Raw genomic sequence first — 27,381 nt, forward strand, 5'->3', positions numbered from 1 at the left:
CCCAGCATTTGTCTGTAGTAATATGAAGATATTAAACCTTCCCATAATTTATAGTCTCAATATAATTCATTTTGTCAATGCCTTTGAAACTTAAAAAGTTTCTTTTGAGACTTACTACAACACCAATATTATGGATAATTTCATTCCTTCGGGTAATAACATATTAGCTTTTCCAGAGCTCCTAATTAATTATGTACTACCACATAGTTCATAATACCATCCATTTGGTGAACATCTCCTTTTAGGGAGTAATTGTCATTATGGTCATGGTCAAAACCTTTATATGCAAGATTTATTTCTGGCTATTACCCTTCAGCAATTCAAGACGAGGCATACCACAATATTTATGACGTACTAAAAATACGTGACCAATGACCGTTTATGCCAATATAAAATTTCTTTATTTTTTTCGAACCTCTGTGGGGAGAGTTGTAGTATTTATCCAACCATACATGAGCACGTCCTTATCCATAATGTATCCATTTCACTTTCAAAATGGGCGAGCATTCACGATGCTCATCACAAGTCACAATATTACATTAAAAGGGAATGGACTATAGTCATATATACGTGCTTCATAAATTTTCATTATAAGCCCATTGTCTTTATCATGTTCATAGACCCACCTCGACATCACTTTGAAATTGTATCCTTTGCTTTGACGGAGGATTTATAAATTTTCATCAAGTTAGGTCGCACGACAACGCGTAGCCAACTTTCATACCATATTGATGACAAAAATCACCTTCACCTTTATTAAGACCATTTTGAGAACCCATAATGTTCTTCCTTTTATAATCATCACAATGATGGTTATTATTATTTCCGTCCATTGGCACGCCCACATTCATTCACATATTTAACCATTTATCTTCTTTCAGACTTATTATGCACTGCTACCACATTCCCCTCACAGAATGGAGCATATCAAGTGGAACGGCCTTTATGATTTTTTTCATCAAATACACATTATTTTGCCTTAGTCATCTATATCATTAATATTGTGCATCGGGACTCAAACCCAACGTCTTATCCATATAAGGGCGTGTTAGGCCATAAATCGATGGGACTCAAACCAAACATCTTATAATCATGGTGCACCGAGACTTTAACCCGATGTCTTATCCTCAAGGTGCGGTAGGACTTGAATCCACCGTCTTACCCTCAACCAATAACATACTAGGCCAAAGTACAGTGAGATCAATCTCGAACCTTTTAAAAATATTACCACTTTATGATTATAAACATAAACAAAGATTATAAAATATATAACCATTTACATATGTACTGAATGAACAAAATATTTAACACATCCTAATTGACTATTTGAAGACTTACCAATAATTTCTTTGGAAGGAAAGATTATCCAGACACAAAGATCTATACAGATTGTCATGCTCATAAGTTCAGAAATTGTATTAAAATATAAAACTTCAAGATCAATAAATTAAACATCAAAAGGTGTCAATACTAGCCTTTTTTTTTTCTGGATCGGAAAACTAACACGTAAAAGACATTTAATTGAAGATAGTGGATATTAACATACCTCTCAATCTGGCATTTATTCATCATCTTGATGTTATAGCATCCTTTTGGCTATCACTATTGTAACTCATGCACTCTCAATTATTAGAAATACTTATTACTCATATATTATATAAGCAGTCTCAATTATATCAACGAAATAGAGAGAAAATTTATCAACGAAAATTTTTTACTCATAGGTAGACTAATATTTGTATTACCAGGTATACTAAACAAATATCAGCTTTGTAATTGACAACAAATCAATAAACATATATAACTGATAAAGAATTCTTTCCGTAGATTATATAATCTACTGCCACTTAAAAATCCTAAATCTTTCAATGTGAATATGTTGACAAAGGGCCAAGCAGACAGGGAAATGGAAACAACCAAACATTTAATAAATAATCAACCTATTACATAGCCTGATAACTTGTCAAGTTGTGGTTGATAATTGTCATAAAAGTAGAATCTTTTAGATGAGAACTTACTTACCAGCATATGTATGAGATATCATATTCTGGTTTCTGCTTAGTTTATATGCCAGAATAGCTTTAATTAAAGAACAGTAGTATAATATCAATCTTAGAGTATATAAAATTTCTACTGGACAATCACGTAAAGGAAATGATAGCACATCCATATATGTGTCACATTTTCTGCTAATTTGGAAACATAATTTTTCTTTGATCCTTAAAAATTTGTGGTTACAAACAGTGGTTTTAAGAACAGATGAAGGAGCGAAGCATAGCTTTGAGAAAAACAGTTCAATGTAGAACAACTTCGTAGACATACATAACTCAACAGGTTAGAGACTCGTGCTGATAATGTATTGTAAAATCAAACTAAAAGAGTAACAATATTAAAGGATGAAAGCAACATAATTAGAGAGATAAAGAGAGACAAGAGAGGAGAGTATTTCTTATTTCTTCCAAGCATCAAGTGTGTACAAGTGTTTTCAAGTATACCTCTATTTATACTATTACATAGAGGTAGAGTTACAAAGGATGTCTTAAAGGTGACATTTACCAATTGACATCATGGGATAGTTATGGGGGAGATCATGGAGGTGTGGGAGTAATAACCACATAATGGTGAGGAAGTAATGGAGGATTAACTATACATCATGGAGAAGAGTTGTGGGAGTTAAATCTTTAGGAGTTGGACATCCACCATATTATTCTAATATTTCATAACATTTTTATATTTTTTTGATTTTTTAACATGGGATCCACTCTTTTTTTTTTTTTTTTTTTTAACACATGAGTTGGGGACGGACGACGATCCATCCCCCAACTCATGCTTATATATAGTACTAGCGGTCTGTATGCCCGTCTTTGCGCATAACACTTTAGATTATATGTGCATCATGTGTATATAGTTGTCTTTGAATGGTGATTATATATATATATATATATATATATATGTTCAAAAACACAATTAATATAACATTGTAGTTTGTGCTCCGTATCTAAAACTTTATTATACTAATGGTTGCTACGAATATAAAATCGGCAAATTTATTAATATTTTTTAAAAAGAAAGACTTGTTTAAAAAGAAACTATTTTCGTCTCTTTGAGATAAAACAATAGCAATATTTAAGCATCGATTGATACTTTTAATTTTAATTCGATTAATTTAAAAGTGTAAAATACTTATTATATTTTATCAAATTTTGATTTGGATAATTCTAATTTAAATTATTAAATTAATTTTACATGTTTAAAACAAAACAAAGTAGAAATTGATTTTCTATTTAAACTAAGAAATACTATTTTTATAATTTTTGGTAAATATTCTCGGTTTTAGCTCATTTTACTTGTCATGTTGTCTTTTGCATGGTTTTTAAGAAAACATCGATTAGAATTATGATTTGACTAATTTACCTTATTCATTATTTGATTTTCATTTGATATATATTTTTCTCTGACATTAATCTCTTTCACATTTATTGGAGTAAGAATAAAAATAAAAAAGTAATTAAATTCTATCTTATTTTAAAATATAAATATTTTAAAGTATATTTATTTTAGTAAACCTAACAAATAAATGACATGGCGGAATAGCAAATACAACGGTTAAATAGCTAGATTAGATCTCGAGGCTAATATAAAAAAAGAAAAGAAAATTGTATGGTTTGACTACCTAACCTTTTGAAGAAAAGCAATTTCGTTGTCCCCACTAATGAATTGATACGCACGTGGCAATGAATCATCATTATTGACTCAATGAGATACTTTGGAAATTACATGAATATTGTTTGATTTTTTAATATGGGGTGCATTTTTTTTTTTGGACATTATTAATTTGCACTATTTTTATGCATATATATATACACACACACACACACACACACTATGTTCAAAATACGATTAATATAACATTGTAGTTTGTACTTTAGTATCTAAAACTTTATAATATTAGTGTTTACTACGAATACAAAGTACGCACTTTTTTTTTGACATTATTTTTTAATATGGGTTCACTTATTTTTTTATATACTTGATTTTGTTAATATGGGGTCCACTTTTTTTTATCGTGAGTTTGGAGATGGTGGGTTCCCTTTTTTTTTTTTTTTTTTATATATATATATATATATTGCTTGATGTTGTTTAGTATGGGGTCCACCCTTTATGGGGTGCACTTTTTTTTTTTTGGACATTATTAGTTTGTACTATTTTTATGCATATAATATATATACATATATTATGTTAAAAACACGATTAATATAACATTGTAGTTTGTGCTCTGTATCTAAAACTTTATTATATTAGTGTTTGCTACGAATAAAAAGTCTACACTTCTTTTTTTTAATATTATATTTTTTTAATATGGGGTTAATTTTTTTTTTAATATTGCTTGATTTCATTAATATGGGGTCCACTTTATTTTTTTCCATGAGTTTGGAGATGGTGAGTTTCAATTTTGTTTGCTCGGTGTTATTTAGTATGGGGCCCTTTTTTTTTTTTAGGGACAACGGACGATGAAGCATGAGTCTAAACATGCTTTATATAGTTTCTTCCTTTTTTATTTTTTATTTTTTATATTACTTGGTGTTATTTAGTATGGGGCCGCCCCTTTTGGGACATTATTAGTTTGCACTATTATTTTTGCATATATATATATATATATATATATATATATATATATATATATATACTTTATGTTCAAAATACGATTAATATAACGTTGTAGTTTGTCTTCGTATCTAATCTTTGTTATATTAGTGTTTGCTACGAATACGCATCGTGTTTAATATGGGGCCCACATTTTTTTTAACAGTGTTTGTTTTTTAAATATGGGATTCACTTTTTTTTTTCAATATTGCTTGATTTTGTTAATATGGGGTCTTTTTTTTTCTACGATTTTGGATGTGGTGAGTTTCACTTTTTTTAGTGCACTTTTTTTTTTTTTGGACATTATTAGTTTGTACTATTTTTATGCATATAATATATATACATATATTATGTTAAAAACACGATTAATATAACATTGTAGTTTTGTCTTTCTTGTGTCTAAAACTTTATTATATTAGTGTTTGCCTACGAATAAAAAGTCTACACTTCTTTTTTTAATATTATATTTTTTTAATATGGGGTTCATTTTTTTTTTTAATATTGCTTGATTTCATTAATATGGGGTCCACTTTTATTTTTTTCCATGAGTTTGGAGATGGTGAGTTCCAATTTTTTTTGCTCGGTGTTATTTAGTATGGGGCCCACCCCTTTTTTTTTAAGGGACAACGGACGATGAACGTGTAGTCTAAACCCATGCTTTATATAGTTTCTTCCTTTTTATTTTTATTTTTTATATTGCTTGGTGTTATTTAGTATGGGGCCCATCCTTTTGGACATTATTAGTTTGCACTATTTTTATAAATATATATATATATATATATATATATATATATATATATATATATATATATATATATAGACTATGTTGAAAATACGATTAATATAACATTGTAGTTTGTCTTGTATCTAAATCTTTGTTATATTAGTGTTTGCTACGAATACGCATCGTGTTTAATATGGGACCCCATTTTTTTTAACGGTGTTTGTTTTTTAAATATGGGATTCACTTTTTTTTTTCAATATTGTGATTTTGTTAATATAGGGTCCACTTTTTTTTTTTCTTGATTTTGGATGTGGTGAGTTCAGCTTTTTTTAATCTTTCGATGTTGTTTAATAACGTTTTTTTTTTTTTTAGGGCTTGATTAATATGGGGCCCAAAAAAAAAATTTTTTTACAATTTTTTTTTTTTTTTTTTTAGAGGGTTGATTAATATGGGGCCCAAAATTTTTTTTTTTTTTTTATGGGGGGTCCACAAACGGACGACGAAAAATGCCCCAACTCCCTCTTAAATATTCTTGATTTTGTTAATATAGGGTCATTTTTTTTTCCTCGATTTTGGATGTGTGAGTTCCTTTTTTTAATACTCGATGTTGTTTAATATGGGCTCACCTTTTTTTTTTTTTTTTTGATTAATATAAATTTAAAAAAATTTTTTTTTTTTTTTTATGGGGGGGGGTCCACAAACGGACGACGAAAAGTTTAACTCCTCTTCTAAATAGTAGTAATATAAATAATGTAATTTCCCTCGTTAATGGAAATGTTTTCCAATATATAACAAGTAGTCACGTTACGTCTTACAAGATCCTAGTACTTTTGTGGAAATCTTTGACCATTCATTCTAAAAGAATCAGTCATATTGAATAATGTAGATTTTCAGGGATTGAAGAAGAGAAAGTGTTAAGAAGTGGACGAATTTCGTAGAGCTTTCTCTGAGAATTGGATTCATTATTCTGGCCATTTTTGTTGTGATGACTGACCATTTCAGCTTACTAAATTGGAAGGTCACAGTTGTTCCCAATAGTGTTTTTTTTTTTTTTTTTTGGGTTTCTCACGGTGTCCGACATCCGTATTGGAGCCCGGTTAAATTTAGATAGCACGTTGCAGGGCCAATTTTGGAGACAGCGCTCCCCAATAGAATTTAATCCATGCCCAGGGGCCAAACCCGAGACCTCTGATTATTTTGATTTGTTCATTAATTCTCTACTTTAAAATTATCTTAAATTTACTTTTAGTTAGATGAAGTTTCATGTGTAGGATTTTTATTATTTAAATAATTTTAGAAAAATAGGAAAAACGTCATTATATTTGGGATCTTCGAAGATAAAAATAGTTTGCCACATACACAAAAATTTTAGTCATCTTATTAAGTAAATTGTGTTAATTTCTTATTCAAACATCTCAAAAAATATTTTTTCTATTTTAATCAAAAGCGTAAACAAATATTTTCAACAAAAGAATTATCCTCTTTTCAAATTTCAAGCAAAGTTATATTTATAATTTCCGTTTTTCTTTTCCAATATACAAGAAATGTAAGTCTAGGATTTTCATACTATATTTTAAAGTTAAAATATAATAATTATATCCAGAATATATAGTACAATATGTTTAGCGTAGTTATAGTTAATTAATCTTAACACTCCCTCCATTTCAAAATAACTTGTGCTTTTTTCTTTTCATTTTCTTTCGTAATAAATAGTGTTTCACATAATTAAGAAGATATTAATGATGTTTAACCAATTTTATCCTTCTCTAAATAAAGGGAAAACTACTTCATCTTTTTTAGGACCCGTTTGGTCATGAGAATTTTTAAATTTTTTTCCGGAATATTTTTTCACCTTATTTGGAAATCAGCATTTGATCATAAAAACAAATACAACATGAAGTTCTATTTGAATTTTGTGAAACATCTAAAACCTTATTTTCAGTATTTTTCACTTTCATTACATTCAAATAATCAAATATTCTTTGCAAAAACTATAACCAAACACAACTCCATCTTCAACTCCAACTTCAAAATTTCAAATAAAGTGAAAAATATTTGGTTTTCATGGCCAAACGCCTACTCAAAATATTTATTAAGGATAAATTAGTAAAAATACATCTTACTCTTTAGGAATAAATAATATTTTTACTTATTTTGAAATAATGGAGGGAGTAAGAAAATCCAAACCCGCCAAAAATTCCATCCGGAAATAAAGGGTGTGTTCAGTATGGAGGAAAATGTTTTCTAAGGAAAATGTTTTCCTAGAAAATAAGTGCATTTCCACTTATTTTCTCATATTCGTTTGGGTAGTGGAAAATAAGTGAATTTCTTACTTATTTTCTCATGTTCGTTTGGTTGATAGAAAACGTTTTCCGGAAAATACTCATCGAAGCCTCACCAACTCCAACCCAACCCCACTCACACCCCACTCCCACGCCCCCACCTACGCCCCCACACCCCCTCCTCCAAAAAAAATTTCTTTTGATTTTTTTTAAAAATTTTTTTAACCCCACCCCAACCTCACCAACTCCAACCCCCCTAACCCCCACCCCCCCTCCCCGCTCCCACCACCCACCCCTACGCCCCCCCCCCCTCCATTTTTTTTTTTTTTGTTTTTTGCACCCCCACCCCCAACCACTCCCGTAACCCATACACCCACCCCCTTCCACAAAATTATTTTTTTGACATATTTTCTTACTTGAACATAATTTCTTTCCACGAAAAGAAAGGAAATGGTTCATTCCACAAAATAAAAAGCTTTTATTTTTTTGCGGAGAGGGGGGGGGGGTAGGGGTGCCGGGCGGGGTGCAAAAAAAAGTCAACTTTTTTTTTTAAAAAAATAATTTTTTTGCCAGGGGAGGGGGGGGTTAAGGTGCAGGGTTTGTGTGGGGGGTGAAAAAAATCAAAAATAATGTCAAAACTTTTTTTCCAAAAAAAAAGTCAACTTTTTTCAAAAAAAATTTTTTTTTTGCCGAGGGGGGGGTGGTGGGGGGTGAAAAAAATCAAAAATAATGTCACCAAAAAAAAATTATTTTTGGGCCGGAGGAGTGGTGGTGGGGTGGCGTGGTGGCGTGGGTGGGGGGTTGGGAGTGGTTGGGATTGGGTTGGATGGTGGTAGGGTGGTTGGTGGAATAAACTTGTGAACTTGTTTTCCCTACTTTTATTAGGAAAGTCATTTTTTACAATTTTGAGAAAAATATTTTTTAAAATTTTTAACCAAACAAACATGAGAAAATTAGAAAAGAAAATGTTTTTCTCCGTACCGGACACACCCAAAGTGATACAATCAAGGCAAAGCACCAAGATTAATAGTAATGTAAACTAGTATACGTACCCGCGCGACGCGCGGAGTGTATCAAAGTAAATTAATCACATAAAATATCATGCGTGGAAAATAATAAAGACAAGCGGACCAAAAATTGGTTCATACCAAAAACTACTTTTGAGAAATGAAATTATGACCCTTTACAATGTTTTTTTAGTTTTATGACCCTTTCACAAGAGATCTTCATTTTTTACACATAAGAGATCTGAAAAAAAACACATAAGAGATCTAAAAAGTCCATTTTCTTCTATTCAAATTATAAGAGCCAAGAGATCATTTCCTCCGTACTCCTTAATAATACTGTCCTACAGCTTCATCGGAAATTTAACTTGCGTATCAAAAGCTACAACGGAATAGGAACTTTTTGACTGCATTTCAAGTAGTAAGTTCAATAAGTTTTGAGGGTGACATTTTTTTTTTTTTTTTTTGGGTTGAAGACTTTTGGTATGACTGCCAGTAAATATCAATATATGGCTTGTGCTGTTGACATACAATTAAATCACCGTTATTCGTGAAGAGCTTATGTGACTGCGCATATTAGAGTCACATACAAACTTCATTTCATGGTTTTTGCAGCGAACTATAAGCAACTGGATTCTTGAAACTACTTCTCTATACATTTCCATTAATCTAAATCTAGTAGAAACCAACACAAGTTCAGTGGAAATGCATCAACAATCCCTCAAGAAAAGATCAAACAAACTGCGTAATGAGTAGAAAGCAGATGATATACCAAGCAATAAATATTCAAATTAACTATATTCGTCACAGGATGAAGTGCTTCAATAATTTCTTTACCAAGTGATTGTAAAATTTTCTGAAAATTAACTATATTCCGTCACATGTTAAGCACACCAACAAAATTTTAAATCTGTTAAAAGTAATTATGTTGTGGTTATTTGAGAATAAAGGAAATGTTTACTCCTCCATACGATTTTTGTTGGACTTTTGATATGAAATTGACGGCAAGGTTTCTATATAAATCGTATTGTTTTGACATGTAACTCAGCTTTATGTATTCGACGTTCAGTTCCAAGGTCCGACATGGCTCCTTGTTGGGTGAATCAGGAGCTTTGACCATATGAATGCTTACCTCGAGCTCCTTTGTTGCTTCTCTCAGCTCTTTGGCTTTCTTTCCTTTCATCCTGTCCAATTTGCCCCAGCTGATTTTAGTAGTAAAAACAGACAAAATAAAACTAAGTCATGCAAATTAGTACAAGAAGACATCACAAAAAGGAAATGCATGTTTGTATTTTCACACGACAAAAAAATGTAACATTAAGACTTCCGAAAAAAGATTTCGGGCATCATAAACTTGAAGAACTGACTAATAACTGACCATGGGTGACCCTTTTCCTCTTCAAGTGACTAACAGTATTATGGAAGGATTTCAAGCTAATAATATTAATATCTGACAATGTAGCAAGAGCAAGAGATTTGATTTTGCTAGTTTAAGCTCATAAATTAATGCGGTATGATAAATATCACAGTGTTTAATTAGAAATCAACTGATTTCTCTTAAGGCAGAAGTGCTTGATCCAACCCTCGTATGCTTGCACTTTAATACTTTCTTACCGGGACTTCCTTACTTACAATACACTACTGCCACAAGACTTTTAAAGATAACACTTCAAATAGATGAATTTGACGTAATAAAAGAAACAAAATCAGAGAATTTACCTGATGGTCAAAGTCAATACGTTCAACAACCCTAACATCACTGTGCAACACCAAATCAATTAGCCTCATGCTCTTTAACAAATTGCAGTAAATTTTTGCAAACCCCGAGACCGTTAAAACAAAATATTTCAGCTATAATATCCTTAACTCGCAAGAAATAGATCATCAGAATTTTAAAAACAAAAAGCGTGTCGCAGAGCAACTACTCTCTAACTCAACATTTAATTAGGTCTACTGAGAAATCAATGTACTAATTTTGCTTCAATATTAATAAGCTTGTAATCAATACCTCTTTAACGCATAAATTGGATAAACGTTCTCATTGCCAGAGGCCTTTACTCTCTATGTGCAACCAAGTATTTGGAGCCAGCACAGGTTCCTGTTCACCTTTAAAGTCCATGGTGATGTCTAGGATCTCTTTTTAATTAAGCTATTTATACAGGGAAAGCTCTTTGCTAGTGTATTTTGGGGAGATTATTTGCTTCAACATAGAGAATTTTCCAAGAGTACTATGTGAAGATGTCAGTTTGATCCTTCTTTGAACAAAAGAAAAATAGAGCAGCAGAGATAATGGAGAAATGTAGACAGAGTAGGAATAGCACATTACAAAATCGTGAGCCTCAAAATCAAGGAGCTTAATACATTCTTGAATGTAGAGTTCTATGGAATATAATCGAATGCAATGTGACATGAAACTAATGCAACAATCATTGGATTAAATAAGGACCATCATATTGAGAAAAGGATGTTTTTTTGATGATTGAATTAGTCATTGTCTGAAATCAACTACTGCACTCTATACTTAACATTTGCAAGTACAGACACCCACATGCCAACAGAAGTTGCAGCAAGGAAGATATAGCGTCAGACTTGTTTTATTATCATCCATACAGGAGATATAGCTAAATTTTGGTCTCTAATATCGAAGACTCCTTACCTCGTCCAAAATTCACTTACATTCACAATTCACTCTACATTCACAATTCACTCTACAACATTGGCTATTTGATGAATTCATGACCACTCGTTCCTTAATGAGCATACAAATCAAACTGTGATTTTTCTTTATAAGTGGAAATGTAATCATCCATGTATATCGTCTGCAATGTTTCAAAATTTAACTCAAGTAAGTTTTGAGAGATGTAACAATAGTGTATATTTGCTTTGGAACTACGGTTGCACTTGTGTAAAGAAGTTTGATAGATAGATAATACAACTTTTAAAAATCAAACATCTTTCATCAGGAATAAACAATTCATTGTTATTACGTGTAACTTAAACAGAAATCAAAATTTCAAACTACATAATTTCTAAAGGAAAAGCTATTTTATGATTCTTCAAATAAGTATTTCAAGGAATTTACTCTCTCTCTCTGTCTGAATATTGGGCCTGAGGATACATAGCATTTGTCGTTCTCCCATAGTTCCTCCATAACTATATGACTAAAGGATGCAATAAAACTATCATCCTAACCCATTTACCCCAAAATTACTTGAGACCAAGCAGCAAAGCCCAAAGTTTTTAGAAAGTTTCCTAACGAATATGTATAACCAATTAACTTTTGCATAGAGATTAATATCATTCTAAGAAAAAAAAAAAAAAAAAAAGAGCCAGCAGTAATATCATTATCAAAAGATCTTGCGCTCACAAATATATCATTAAAGTTTATGAAGTAGTCAATGAAAATTGGACTTCATTCAGCAACAACAACAGTTGATCACTCTAGAACCTAACATACTCATCATCACGTGGAACGATGGCTCAGACTTCCTTCAACTATTCTCTGTCTAGTCCTCTCTCGAGAAAAAGAAAGAAAATATAAAATTGAAAAAAGTTGAGTTTTTTTCTTTTTTTGACAATTGGTTTCCGATGAAAATTTACCTTGTCTTTTCATTCTATAGCACCAATAGAGTCGAATGACACAGTTCACTCCTCCATCAATCCAGTGCCCTTGGTTTGTCTCCCTAACTATCGACATAAAGCCACCGTTTTCTCCCCTGGTACCAAGGGACATGGCCTGTAGGCAAGAGTCAAAAGATAGTTGCCATTAATTTTTTTTTAAACAAAAATATGTCCAAGTTCTGAGGACTTCTTTATGTTCTTGTTAAGAGAACCAACAAACTGGAGAGCATTGTTAAAGAACTGATTCTTATTCCATATAAAGGAGATCTTTTTCTTTTGATCATTTCTCACTCTTCTTTATGTTCACATTGTAGCAATTCTTTATGTTCACATTGTAGCAATAGTAAACCAAAACACAACAACAACATGCCCAGTGTGATCCCATATAAAACTAAAATCAAAATTAGCACGATACCTTTGTTGTAGATTGAGAGAACACAATCAGCCCATCTGAAAGCATACTTGTAAAGGCTTATGTCTTGAATTAACATCTATGTGTCTGCGACCCGCGCGTGGATCGCTTGGAATCAAAAGAAAACCCTTGAATTGTACCCACTTTTGAATTTTATCTTTTATATGAATGAATGTTGTTGGACATTCCTCTTCCCTCGATTATCACCCAAAACATTTTCTTCCAGGTTCCCTGTCCGTTTTGCTAATTACAATTTGTGTTGTTGAGATTTTAGGTACCTTCAGATTCAGAAATGGGTAAATCATTTTCTTTTTGGCTTTTGCATTGGGATTTTGTTGATGAGGTTGCGAAGGCGGCCCGCATATTTTCCTCAATTTGAAGTTGAAATTCCTTAAGCGAAGCGGTTGACAAAACGTGTCTTCCCCATTACTGAGGGTGTCCTCAATTATGTTTTAATTTTATTTAAATGATATATTTATTATTTCAATTTAAGAGCCCCGGATTTTTTTATTTTTATTTTTTTTTATATATCTGAAAGACTTTCAAATGCGAAAGTCATGGGTGTGGCTGACCGATCAATTCTTTGAGAAGAGGTGATCATGGGACAGTTGTTATTTTTTTTTTAAATTGTTAAATGCTGTAATATTCAAGGAAGTTGAATCTATTTTTAATCTTTAAAATTTAATGTTAAAATATGCAAATTTTAAAATTTCGAAGAGAATTCACAAACCGATCAGTTATTCACAATTTTCTTTGTTTGAATTTTCTAGTTTAAATTTAAATTTTAAAACTGTAACTAACTATCAACTAATTAACTAATTTTTGTCCTAAAACTATCCTCTTTTATATAGATTCCCATAAACTATTTCACTCTTTCACTTTTCTTTATCTTTCTTCCTCTTTCTCCACTATCATTCACCTCCGTTACTGAAGTAAGTTTTCTTCTTTCTTTTCTTTTTGTTTAAAAAAAAAAAAAAAAACCCAGTTTTTCCTTTTATAGATCTGTATTCACTACAGTTTATATTGAGTTACTGGTCAAAATCACACTTAAACTATTACCATGTTCAGATAGGAGTGGGAACAACTAATAGTTGGGTCAGTGGCGGAGCAGGATTTTCATAAAAGAGTAAACAAATGAAGAAGTTAAAGGGTTCAACATCTACTATCTAAACATAAAAATAATTTTAACCTTATATATAAATGGTAATTTTTTCATCAAAGGGGGTTCTGAACCCCTTACCCACTACCTAGCTCCGCCCTGGTTGAAGAGTGTTTTGATAAATAGTTAGTGATAGTTCAGGTGGAAAACTCGCATACCTGATAGTTCAGATAGAAAACTCACGAAATGATAGTTCATTGTTTTTTTTACCATTATCTCTAGTTTATTGTTTAGGTAGTTTAGTGGTGATATCTGTTTTAGTTTTTTTGTTTATATAGATGTTTAGATTTTTGGGTTTAGTTTATACGTGGTGCTTTTGTTTATTGTTTATTCTATATATTATATATTTACTGTTTAAGCATGTGGAGTTAGGATTTAGTTTTTTTTGTGTGAAAGTAAATGACTAAAAATAATAGAAAATTGATTTGTGTTAGTTATTTGAATTGATATTTACAGTTTGTTTGCTATCTTTGTGACAATTGTTGAGTTTTTCAATTTCATTTAGTTGATGAGAAATTTATATTGTAAAGTTGACGTTGGCTAAATAGTTTAGAAGTGAGTAAAGTATTCAAGCTAAAAAATTGTAGGGGATATATTCTTTATACACCAAAAAATTGTATTTGACTTTACTATAAAGGCACAAGATATTCAATTTTTATGAATTAGAGATGTATTGCAACTTAATGCTTTAGTCACAGATAATTACTAGCATTTTTGAGAATATCTAAAAGATTGCTTTATTGAAAAAAAAAATGGATAATAAAAAGCCTAGCAAGTAACATGGCCACAAAAATCTGAAGCATGAGAAAAAAAGGGGTGGAAGCACTAAATTAGAGAAAATAGTAGGGTTATTCCTTCTCAGATTTTAACTTGCACCTTATCTAAGAATATCTAAAAGATTGCTTTATTTGAAAAGTTTAAGAAGTGAATTTATCTTCTTCTTTTTTTTTTTTTCCTTGGTTGTGTAGATGGAGCTGGAACATCGTAAATGGATGTATAATAGGAAGTATCCTAATAGTAGGAGAATGAGGGAAGAGTTTGTACAAGGGGTTGATGGATTTATAGATTATGCAATATCGCTTTATCCATTTCTTAGTGACGGGTTGATTAGGTGTCCTTGTGCGAAGTGTAAGTGCCTAAATTTCGAGAAGCCGGAGGGTGTTAAACTTCATCTATATAAGAAGGGGTTTAAAGATAATTATTATGTGTGGACTGCTCATTAAGAGATTGATCATCGTGTGTATGTGAATTTTCAAAATTTTCGTACTAGTGAGGCCTTTCAGAAGAAGAGCACCCAGGCAAAGGCTGCCCGAGCATCTAAAAAGGGTGGCTCATTGCACGCTGAGGGTTTAGTCACTAAGAGGACTAAGAGGAAATTGGTAACTTATTTGATATATTTATCTTGGTTTTTAACTATATCCATTAGAACTTCGAATGAACTCATATTCTCTCTTTTTTGCATAAAAAGACTTATGAGAGACCTATGTCTCATGAAGAGGCCTTCCCGGAGATCCATAGAAAGAAAAAGGATGGAAAAAAGTTTCGGGTTGAACCAAATGTTGAGCAAATATATGTAAGATCCAAACCTCTTATTTCATTTTCTGTAGAAAAGAAAAAAACTGTTTATACTATATAATAAATGATAATAGCTGTTCTTGCAGAATCAAGATGGGCCAAGCAAACCATCAGAGCGTTCATTCAACCGTCAGTCGCTAAGATTGTCTGGTGCTTCTTCTTCTTCAAAGTCCTCCGTGAATCAGGATGAGTTGGCAACACGAAGGAAATTGGAGGCAACGGAGAGGAAGTTGGAAGTAACACAAAGGCTATTGAAGGTAACACAAAAGTCTTACAATGCTTTGGAAGCGCATACCAAGCGCATTGACAAAGATATTGACCTCCTCAAGTATCAGTTGAATTTTCTGGTGAACTATGTCCAGAAAAAAGGTTTTCATTTGCCCCCTCCTCCACAGACCGACTTTGATAACAGTGAGCCCGTAAAAGATGCTGCACCCGGTGATAATTGATGTCTAGTTTCATGTCCTTGTAATTTTCCGAACAATTATTACTATTTTGATGCAATTCAGATGTTCCCAGATCTCACTTGCGGGACTACACTGGGGTATGTTGTTGTTGTATGTAATTCGGATGTTACTAATTTACTGTAACTATAGTAGTGTGAATTGTATTTGGATGTTTTAGTTTGAAACTTTAATGTATATGTTTAAGGATGTAATAGTTGGAATTTGATTGGTAAGTGTGTCTTGGGGTGGATAATTTTTGAAATTTAGGAATTTGATTGTGGTTGGAATGGAATTGGGGGTTTGGTTGACTGATTGGGGCTTTGATCGTTGGCTTGTTGTTTCCTTTGTTTAGCAGATGGTGTGACTTATAAAAGAGCACCGTCCGTACTATCTTCAACCAAAATTTTGACGGATTTCTTACAGAAACATTAGGAAATCTCAGTGAACGATTTCCAGATCTGAAAATATGGACCATGAAGATTGATAAGGATCTCAAGAATAGAAATGTTTAGAGCTGGACAAAATCTCTGATATTTTTGACTGAATCTGTAGTGTCTTTGGAGTTCATTGTTCTGACCATAATATGAGATTCCTGATAATTCCAGTTTCCTGAATTTGTTAAGGACGCAGCATTGGTGTCTTGTGAGAATGTTGCAAAGAATTTTTCATGATATAGGACAATTATAGTCGCGGCAAGTTAGTGGTGGAGCCAGAATTTTCATAGGGGGTTCAAAACATTAAAAGGTATACATAAAAAAATAACTTTAACCTTATATATACAGTATAATTTTTCTGCGAAAGATGAACCTCTTTGCACCCTTCTAGCTCCACCCACACTGGTAGTACACTTTTATTCCTAGGACGATATCTAAATAAAAGACAGTCAATGGCTGTAGATTAAAAATACTGTTGCATGAACATTGTTGGAAATATATAAGGTATCAAGAGTGTTCTAAGTAAATTGATATAAACACCCAGATCTAAAATATCTATTTACTGTTTCATCCACTCGTCCAATGACCTGAAATGGGAGTGACCAATTCTGTATGAGCTTTGAAGATTGTCTTATTAGACATCAGAATTAAAGTACGTGTAACCATTCAAGTTTTCCACACAGGTTCAAGTGTTCAACCGGTGTGCTAACAAAGCCAAACAGAAATAAAAATGATTTTATGTGCGACGCTGCATTGACTTGGAAAAAGTATGACAAACAAATAGAGATTGCAGGATGTAATTACAATTTACAGGAGCTAATATAGCCAAGACACCGTAAATATTCTTCACGGGAAGATACGTTAACTTGTACGAGTATGATCAACATACAGAAATGGTGCGGTGTAAGCTTAACGTGCATAGAAGATAGAATGTATACATGGAAACCAGAAATGTTCTTATTATGAATCGATCATATAGGGGATTCAAGTCTACTCTCACGCATACCTGTACAAAGACTTTTATTCCGTGGTGTAATTACATAATATGAATTGGGCACAAAACTTACAGTTACAAACCCATCATAACTGGACAACAGAAGTGTAAAATCAGACAAAAACTGAATATTTTCCACCACCTTGCAACCCATTGTACCGATTGATTTACCCCGAGAAACTAGTTCATTTACACGGGAAACGGGGAAAGATTGGGAAACAACCAGCCATATTCAGAAAAGTCTATACATCTTCTATTAAGCTTCTGGTATAGGTGTCAATGCCATCATTTCCTGGTAGATTGGAAATAAATTTTAAAACACAGAGAAAAGATTACACATAAATATAGCAGACAAACAGCCTTACCCCCAGAATACCGAGAAAGAGAAGAGAAGTGCACAAACTTGAACACTGAGAAAGAGAATTTACCTCTGTATACCGCAAATGTTGTTTATGTCCCTTTGTTGTTTTAACGATTGTTTCCCACTTGGGATCATTAGATAGTGGCTTACAAGATTGATTGTTAGGACTTATTCCTGTCCCAACATATGATCTCGAAGATGGATTTTTTGTGGAAAGTGAAGGCAAAGTACGGCAAAGCCATGAATCTGATGGAGATTTTGGTAAAGGAGGGGGAGCAAGAAGATTTGAATTCATTAAGCATGAGTTCTCCAACATTTCTTTTCTTACAGTTTGCTTTTTGGTACTTCGTTTAACATCATTTTTGGGTTTCACTGAGGCGACTGCATCCTTGTAACCATCTTGAGCTTGTCCAGAAACCATCATTTCCCCTCCATTGGAAACTTCTTTTTGAGTATTTGTCTTTGAAGCTCTACCATCCACAGGCTTAGCTACATAACCAAGCGAAGAATCTAACAAGGGCTTTTGTTCTGTTGTCTTTTTAAGAGTCTCATGGTCCTTATCGTGGAAGTTAAGTGGTCTCTCTGCTTTAGGAGAACATGAGTTCATAATTGGAGATTCCACCTTATGTATAATATCTACATGCAGAGTTTTCTCTGCCAGAGGAGCTGCTAAATCCACTTCGCTTGCATCGTTCCGATAATCGAATAATTCTTGAAAGCGAGTATACTTCTGCAAGAGAGGAAGTTAGCACAACATAGGTGGCTGCAGTAGAGCAATGGAAGTGACAGGAAGAAAGACAGTGGAAATTGATACCTCATTCTCGGATCCGCTACAGGAAGTGGTAGATGATGATCCTGTCCGTGTTCTACTAGCAGGAGACATGGGTACTTTGGTTCTAACACTCATTCCAGGTACAGGATTCATAAGACAAAATGAACTTTTCAAGCAAAAACGAGGCAATAATCCACAAACTTTATAAGGTAGATTTCCATCATAACAACTGTCATCATCACTTTCTTCTTCTTCTTCATAATTATCATGAGCTTGGGAATAACGAAGTGCAAAACTAGGTCCGTAACGCAGTTGAGGCCGTTTATCCCCATTTACAACCATCTTGAGTTGTCTCGGTTGCTCCTGAACAGCAGCTGGTTGCTTCTTGGGAGCATAGTGAGGAGGCGTTTCTAAAGTCTTTTCTGAAGCCATGGCCTTGGCTGCTGGTAAAAACCGATCAATCATGAAATCTCTAGCTTGTGGATCTGTTAAAGAAGTACCAGATGGTTTTGCTTCTGGTTCGTCTAATCCACTTAAGCCACTTACACTACAATTCAGAAAGAACGATTCAGTTCTTGTAAGCTCGTTGAGGGCATCCATATAGACTTCATCAACATTCTCCGATTCACGTTCTTCTTTATCCTGTTTCATTTCTTTCGGCTTTTCGTCCAAATTCATGCAGCTCGGTGTCGAATCTCGAGCATTTTGAGTTTCATGAGACTTATCAGAATCCTGGTTTTCTTTCAGCTTCCTCCCTGGGGGAAGTCTCGGGGCAATTGGCGGTTTTTCGGTAGCACGAATTTGGCGTTTGCTTTCATACTTAGGTTTTCCAGGGCTCTGTTCCCAGCGGAAAGGTACAACTCCTGGGTTCCTCACCGGGCCTGATTTCAGTTCTGATTTGTAACGAGGAGGATGAGTTACCGTGGGCAGAAAATATTCAGTTTTTTTTGTCTCGTCTCTCCCAGAAGCCACTGTTGGAGAGGCTCGTCTTACTGAGAGAAAGGGTTGATTCAAATTCAGTTGCTTATCCTCCATGATATTCTTTTGCAACATATAAACACCTATTCTGCAGATATAACCATCAGTCACACTTACTGCTATATACAACAATAAGGACAATATAACGAACGATACTTCCCTTAACAATAACAAGAAGATACTTAGTAATAAAACAATATCTAAACCAGCTGCTACATTTTTCCGAACTGATGTTACTCCTTGTAACAGCAGATTATGTTAGGTCCAATACTAAATATTTTATCTCTTAAGCCAAACTAACTGTTCGTTAGATTTCAAAATCTCATAGTTATCTAAAGACGGAATAAACATCGTTAACTAGACTACAAATACTCCTGAAAAAAAAAAAAAAAAAAAAAAAAAAGAGAAACCTAACATAAGTGCAATACCAACTACATTATGTTATCTAATCAAAAAGCCTTTTTCTAAATGCTTACAGGATTATTTATTTTGGGGCTAAGATCTCAAAGCAAACACCATATGTCTCTTGTTACAGACCCACATATTCACCAGTTTGTGCTGGCAACTGGCACCAAAATTTAGACAAGGATGCTAACAGGTGGGGCCTTAACAGCAAAATCTGTCATGTATTTCATGAGTTTTCTGCCACTAGCTTAAAATTTCGACCACAACCAACTAAACTCATTTATACACCTGTGAGGCTGTGACTCTCCCCTCACCCAACCTAAATAAAGCAATCTCCCTGTCTACAAGACTATGCAGAGTCAGGATTTTCTCTAAGGAGATTCAAAATATAAAAGAGTAAACACACGAAAAAATTAAAGGGATTCAACAGTTACTATATTTACATAAAATAATTTTGACCTTATACATACAGTAATTTTCAGTCGAAGGGGGGTTTGGATGAACCCCTAGGTCTGCCCATGCTATCAGATATACATCCATGATCCAACCATATCATACTTTAATATACTTGGATTGACTCACACAAATTGAATATGAATGAAAGATTTGAAAGAAAAAAATGAGATAAATTTCTGGATAATCATAAGGAAAAGCTCATAGTTACAAGATTCCGAGGTAAAAGGACTGCAGATTCATAGCAGTGTCTCCATAGAAATTCCATTTACTTTGAAAATTACCGATTAAATTTAAAAAAAAAAAAAAAAATGCATTCCACAAGCCTAACTTGGAATTTTTATTCTTGTAGATCCCATTGAACTAAACTTCATAGAAGTTGCCCTCTGTTTTGTTATCTGAACCAACATTTTTATCAATTCAAATGTTTTTTCCCTTAATGCATCACCCCATTTTCCCAAACCCAATAATCTCCATTTCTACATGCAGCATACCTACCACAAGAACACACACACAAAAAAATAAAAAATAATAAAAATGAAAGAACCTTGACCCCTTCCAACCACCCAACCCCCCCCCACCCCCCCACACACACACCCCCTCTTCTTTCTTCCTGAGTTGCAAGACAATAAAAAGATCAAAACTTGGAAGTTCCCTGTACTTATAAAGAACTCTTAGCACCAAATGGAAATTGAACAATACCAAAATCCAAGAAATACCTCTTAAACAAAATTAGCAAACCCCTCAAGAAATCAAGACAGGAAAACCAATGGTAATACATTTTTCAAGAAAAAAGAATAAAACAGTGAGAAGTTAATACTACCTCTGATAAATGGATGATCTTGAACTGCAAAGTGACTTTCTTGGCTGAATGAATAAGCATAAATGCTATGTATACATAGCTGTAAAACACCCAAGAATCAGAAATCTATAAAAAGAAAAAAGAGAGAGAAAAAAAGACAGAGATGAGTTAATACAGAAAGACAAGAATAAAGGACTAAACCAAACTTACATATACTAATTTCTTGATTCTCCTTGAGAACTTAAGAGAAACTCAAATTGTTTATTGTAACACTTATAAACTATAGCAAATACTGTACCAAATATAGTTTTTTAAATTCAAAGAAACAACTTGAAGTTAGCTAAAGAGAATCAATACTACGTTCCTTAGTTTAATTTACTGATGATATTTTTTTATACTTAGTCTTATGGTCACTGGGTTTTTGGATCATGTGATGGCATTTATTAAAATAGAGGTTAGGCCCCTCAAAAGTCATAGTCATACACATGCATCATTGTCATTCATTTAAGAGTGAAATCTTGGGAAATAGAATTTTATTTACTTTATTATGACCCATCCAACTTGTCTTTGAATAATTGGTTTATAATCATTCATGTATTATTCTAGGTTCTTCAACACCTCATTCTCTAATAATTAAGGGGCTCCTTCCTTTTGCCAAAAAATCATCTTTTGCTCCACTATAAAGGGTAAAAGATTAAATGATTAGTTAGCTTACTTTAAATTTCTAATTATGCTCCTAATTATTTGGGCCATCCCGACAATTATATACATACTAATCCGATGTCCGTTGATATGACATGCTATTTTTACCATTTATTATCTTTAGTGTTTACGCCAAATCAATTCAACTTATCATGATTAAGCAATTTAATACAGTAAAGATATGCATAACTTAACCATGATTAAGTGTATGCGACAAATATCATGCATTTATTGATTTATTGTAAACACCCGATGCAGTCAATTTTTTTTAACTAATCTACTTCCTTTGTACCATTTTATTTGTCTGTGTTGCATTTTGTATTCTTCTTAAGAAAGTATTGATTAATTATTTATTTTACTCAATTATGCTTATTAATGGTACCTTGAAAATTTAAATTTGACTATTAATACTTCAATTATAACTGTTTGTTCTTCTAAAAGTTTATTTTTTTTTTTTTTTAAAGTCTTTTCAAAAAAGTATTTAAAATTAATATATATATATATATATATATATATATATATATATCTTCGAAAAAGTCTTTTGCTACTCCCCAAAAATATTTTCTTCGGCCAAAAACCTACCAAACACCTCATTAGTTTGAGAAATTGTTACTTAATGATAAATGTAAAATTAAAAAATATATATATCTTTCCATTTGCTAAATGGATAATAAAAGGATTTTTTTTTTTAATATACTTGACAATCAAAACGGAACGGAGCAACTGCTCTTTTCTTGAATTTTAAATTGGACTAGTGAAATAATTTGGTGCATTTCAAATGATGATACCTAATACATTGTATTTTGATTTCTGGCAAAAATTAGGGAGAGTTAAGGTGTACGTAAGTACTATGCTTATTATTAGTGAGAGCATTAATTATCCTGGTTCTAATCGATCTCATTTAAATTGATTAACCCTCTGACTAAATGATTTAATTTACTTCACCCAAGAAAGGGAAATTGACAATAACATAGCAAAAGAATCGTTCTGTTAAGCGATGCATGTGCAAAGTATGTTTGTTTATTGTACTTTTGCAATATTTGCAATGCACATATTAATATCATAGAGTATTTTTGCTGCTATGATATTAACAATGGAAAAATAAAAATTCAATAATTTGGTTTCCTTATTTAGCAATCAATGGTTAATTTACTTGAGAATTAAATCTAGTATCTAGGGGAAGACCAAAATCCCGTCAATCCTAAAAAAGGAAAACGATTCCCTGTAAATATTTTGAAAATACTCCTTCCAAAATACTGATTAATTTATTTCTCCTTTTGAATTGTCGCAAGTATTATACATTTAATACGATTAAAAAAAAGATAGTAGGATGTAATCTATGCAAATAGTTTGAAATACCCCTTCCATAATATTGTTTTATTTCCTTTTTGAAAAGGGGCTAAAACTTTATTCTTATTTAATAAAATAAAGAAAATGTTATCATAAATGCTTCCCCACAAATATTATTCATCTTATATTTTCAATTCTCCATTTGATTTATCACTAGTGTCAAAGCAAAAGGTGTACTACTGCCAAATTGGAATGACAGAAGTAACTGTTTGAGCCAGACACATTATTCCCATTACTTTACCTTTTCGATATTTCTTCATCTACAAATTATCCTATATTTTTTTTTTTTTGGAAAAAAAGAAAAGAAAAATATGTTATATTAGAAAGGATTGTCACTTTCGTGGACAAAAAATACCAATCATTTTCTTCATAGCTTCTACAAGTAAAAGAAAATGAGTTGTGGGCTCTAAAAGAAGTACTAATAAAGGGAACTTGGAACAATTAAAAGGAGACTTTTCTTCTTAGTGGAGCATGTTCGGTAAAGAAGAAAATATCTTCTGAAAAATAATTCTAATGTTTTATTTTGATTAATTAAGATATTTTTCAAAAAAAATCTTTAAAAAAAAGAGTTTCAAAAAATGAGGAATATAATTTTCTTGCTAGTGTAGGGAAGAAAGTTTCATAAATGCCCTTTCACTCTAATTTTCTCGGGTGATTCGCACAAATGGCCCTCAAATTTGTTTTTTTCTCGGGTGGTCTTTAATTTTTTCCCCTCAAATTTGTGGTCTTGAATTTTCGTGCTTATCACTTTTTCTTGTAAAGATAAATTTATTTTTCATTCCCGCAACTTATGCCGGAAATAGTAAAATTTTCAAAACTCAATATAAAAATAATCAAAAACACATCAAATTCTACAAAAACATGCACGAAAAAGGATAAATAGCATATGCCCCAAAAGGTATAATTCCGATTGTACACTACATCAAATTCTAAAACTATTACAAGCATAATTTAATTCCTATAAAACCTATGTCGAGCGAGGCAAAAGTTTAGTTTCTGAAAATAAATGACCCGCAAGGACAACAATTTAAAAACCGTAGATACAAAAGGGCAAAAACTAAGAGGGTGTTTGGATTGACTTTTTAAAAATAGTATATAAGCTAAAAGTCATAAAGATAAGAATACCTAATTTTTAGCTTTTGACTTATTTTTTAATTTTTTTTAGCCTAAAAATAAGTGCTTAGAAGCACTTTTTATCATTTCAAAAAATCATAAAAATTAAAAAAGAATTTTAAAAGGATAAGCAGCTTAATAATCAATTCAAACGCCTCTAAAGACCCGGTGCATTTGAAGGACAATCGGTGCAGAAACTTCAACTGTCTCCTTTTACCCCCAACAGGCCAACACCCCACCCCGTATATAATTGGTCGTCTATGTAAGAAGTGATTAAGGTTCTGCCCATGATATACTATTGCTTTTTATCCTTTTGGACAATAACTTCATCTCCAAATTTTTGTTATAAGAACGATTTGCATGTTTAAAGTGTCTCTTTCTTGCTAAAGTGCCAATAATTTCCCTCATATAACCCTACAGGTGACATAAAATAAATCTGTGGGCTCCAAAAAAAGGTACAACGAAAGGAAAAATTAGGGGAAGATATTCTTTACTTTTTTGTTTTATACTCCGATGGAGACAGGTGAAATTCATAATTTAAATTAACTTTAACACACCAAATATTCTATCATAACGAATACGGATTTTATTTTGGCGAACGAGACGACCATGTCTTTTGTCAGTTGAAAAAACTACAGAAGTAAAAACATAAACATAGACAATAACAAATTGGTAGGTCCGATGGAAAATTACACTTCATCGCAGTAGTGAATTGTTTTGTGATGAAATGTATGTAAAACAGAGAAAATAGCCTAATTAATTACTCAACGATCAAGCGTCGGCAAGAGGGTTCCTTCGTTGGTAAGGATGGCAAGTAATGCAGTGCGGGTTCTGTAGGCGTTTGGACAACGAGATGGAATCAGGTTTGAACATGCATTTCGTCTTATGATTTTAAATCATGGTTTGAAATTCCAAATCATTCAAAAAGGCATGATTTTGGATTTCAAACTATAGTTTTAAAAATTTTAAATATAAAACTTGATATATAAAACTTGACCCATAAATTTATATTTTGTAAAAAAAGACTCATAAGTTGGTAGTTATTTTTAACAATTCCAACCATTTAACAACCTTTATTTATGTCTACCATGTGGGAGGATTATATTAAAGAGTAGTTACATTACTATCCATGTTAAATTTTCTTTTTTTATTGGTAAAGTTTGAGCAATTGATATTATATTTTTAGAAAGGCATACAGTAGAGTATTAATTTTGTTATAGTATAGCTGCATTTTTTGGTAAGATTGTATTAATTGAGAATATTTTAATAGTTTTTTGACATTTGTGGGGTTTTTATATCTAGTTAGAAAAAATACAACTTAAGAAATCAATTGCGTGAAACGTATTTAATTATGATTTAAATCTCATAGTTTCAAATCATGTCCAACCGGCTGCTTAACTAGGGCGGAGCCGGGTATGGGCAATGGGGTTCATCCGAGCCCCTTCAGCAGAAAATTACATTGTTTATACATAATTAAATATATTCTTTATGTATATACGTATGTTTACTTTTTAATATTTTGAAAAATTATACGCCGTTAATACCCCCCCCCCCCCCCCCCCCCTTATAAACAAATTTCAATTTGCCTGGTCACGCCCCACATAACATATTCACCTTATCTGCACCATACCCGCGTCCACCCGCCTTGTTAGTAGAAAGAGAAGCTTTATAAACTGGCTTTTGCAATCCTCTATAAGATACTCAGCCTCAAATTATTTGTCATTTTTAAAAGTTCAAGATAAAATTAATAAAAAATAAATGATTTTCATTTAATGCTTGGTAATAATTGTTCTTGAAGACCACACGTCTTAATAGAGTAAATATTTAATGAAGAGATTATATCTTAAGACATAAATAAGGGTAAAATAGTTTTAAAAAATCTCCTAATTGAATATTTTCTTAAGAGACATATAAAAAAATCAGTACAAATAATTTGAGGCACGGGGACTATGACTTTTGGGATATTATTTTTGAACTCTCTTCATTTTGTTATCCATTCTTCTGACTACTGGGGATACTCCGGTGTTTGAACTTTGAAATATACCAATATTACATAAGGTTGACATAGCACTATGAAATCACTTCGCATAGCATTGCCTTGTGTTGTCAAGATAGTTTCACCAAAGTTATTTCAGCTTTAAAAAGTTGAGATACCAGTTTTTCAACGAGGTACACCATGCAAGTTTGCATAGAATTGTCCTGTCTTTTCAAGATTGTTTAACAATCAGATGCTGAGAAAGCAGATTATCTTAATTATAAAGTGTTCAGATTTAACATCTAGTAATCGGATATTTGTTTGCACTTATTGAAAGTCTTGACTTTAGGTTTATTACGTTCGTTTATTTCGTTAAGATCTAAGCGGTTTTATTGGGTTTGCAGATGTTAGATCTTGTCATTAAGATTTTTAAACCAAGTCTTAGAGGTATTCTTGTATGAATTTTTTTTTACAAGCTCCCCAACCCCAACCCCAACCCCACCACCCACTCTCCACCCCAACCCTCCCCCACTCCCCGCCCTTGACCCTCATCAACCCCACCCCTTCCGACCCAAACCCCCCACTCCCCATCACCCCACCCCGACCAACCCCAATCCGCTGATCACCACCCCCGCTCCCCACCTCCCGCCACCGACCCACCCCCACTCTCACTCCCCAGCCCCCCCTCCCACCATGCAACTCGGCTCCACACCACTCCCGCCCGCTCTCTCCCCCGCCCACCCTACACCACCCACCCCCGCTCTCACTCACTACCCCCACCTCCCCGCTCACGCTGACTCCATCGCCCCTCCCGCCTGACGCCACCCCCACTACCTTCCACCCTTCACCCCAACCACCCCTCCACCTCCACTCACCACCCACCACGACTACAAATCATCTCCACCATTACTAGTGGATATAAGTGTTTCATTTTTTATCAAATAATATTTTATTTTATTTTATTGTATTTATTTTCTGATATTTAGTTATTTTTTATTTGAATTGTATATTTATTATGTTTAAATGAATACATTATACATCTTCAGATGTTGAAAAACAAACAGTCTTAATCATTCAGTATTTAGACGCAGAAACATCTTGTCATTCAGATGTGCATTCAGATTCAGACGTCTTAATCTTAATGAAAACAAATGAGGCCTTAAGAATCCTTACTG

General features: G+C 32.8%; 1 protein-coding gene and 2 long non-coding RNA genes across 4 annotated transcripts; 1 reads left to right on the forward strand and 2 right to left on the reverse strand.

Annotated features, from left to right (window-relative positions):
* Window positions 1-9,440: 9,440 nt before the first annotated feature.
* Window positions 9,441-12,744, reverse strand: LOC132037462 (uncharacterized). Its single transcript, XR_009409896.1, has 3 exons — window positions 12,691-12,744; window positions 12,255-12,390; window positions 9,441-9,813 (listed from the first exon to the last, which is right to left on the reverse strand). It is a non-coding gene; the product is annotated as an uncharacterized LOC132037462 (long non-coding RNA).
* Window positions 12,745-14,655: 1,911 nt separating this feature from the next.
* On the forward strand, window positions 14,656-16,100 carry LOC132036920 (uncharacterized). The gene is made up of 2 exons (XR_009409709.1): window positions 14,656-15,419; window positions 15,515-16,100. It is a non-coding gene; the product is annotated as an uncharacterized LOC132036920 (long non-coding RNA).
* A 1,134-nt stretch (window positions 16,101-17,234) lies between these two features.
* Window positions 17,235-21,476, reverse strand: LOC132036430 (uncharacterized). 2 transcript variants are annotated; one of them, XM_059426771.1, is made up of 5 exons: window positions 21,277-21,476; window positions 21,088-21,166; window positions 18,471-19,489; window positions 17,724-18,386; window positions 17,235-17,587 (listed from the first exon to the last, which is right to left on the reverse strand). In XM_059426771.1, exons 3-5 carry the CDS (start codon window positions 19,479-19,481, stop codon window positions 17,552-17,554), a joined length of 1,710 nt encoding a protein of 569 aa, XP_059282754.1. In that variant the 5' UTR covers window positions 19,482-19,489; window positions 21,088-21,166; window positions 21,277-21,476; the 3' UTR covers window positions 17,235-17,551. The 2 variants fall into 2 exon arrangements, with proteins under 2 accessions (XP_059282754.1, XP_059282753.1); XM_059426770.1 differs by having other exon boundaries at window positions 18,471-19,494.
* Between the last annotated feature and the right edge of the window lie 5,905 nt (window positions 21,477-27,381).

This window comes from Lycium ferocissimum, chromosome 11 (genome assembly GCF_029784015.1).
Source record: "Lycium ferocissimum isolate CSIRO_LF1 chromosome 11, AGI_CSIRO_Lferr_CH_V1, whole genome shotgun sequence".
NCBI lineage: Eukaryota > Viridiplantae > Streptophyta > Magnoliopsida > Solanales > Solanaceae > Lycium > Lycium ferocissimum.

Excerpts from the sequence above, each read along its gene's own strand:
- LOC132036430 (XM_059426771.1), bottom strand. The coding sequence starts at position 19,481 with ATGTTGCAAAAGAATATCATGGAGGATAAGCAACTGAATTTGAATCAA. Across the intron at positions 18,387-18,470 it reads GTAGCGGATCCGAGAATGAG|AAGTATACTCGCTTTCAAGA; the intron begins GTATCAATTTCC and ends CCTCTCTTGCAG. Across the intron at positions 17,588-17,723 it reads AACATTTGCGGTATACAGAG|GAAATGATGGCATTGACACC; the intron begins GTAAATTCTCTT and ends CCAATCTACCAG.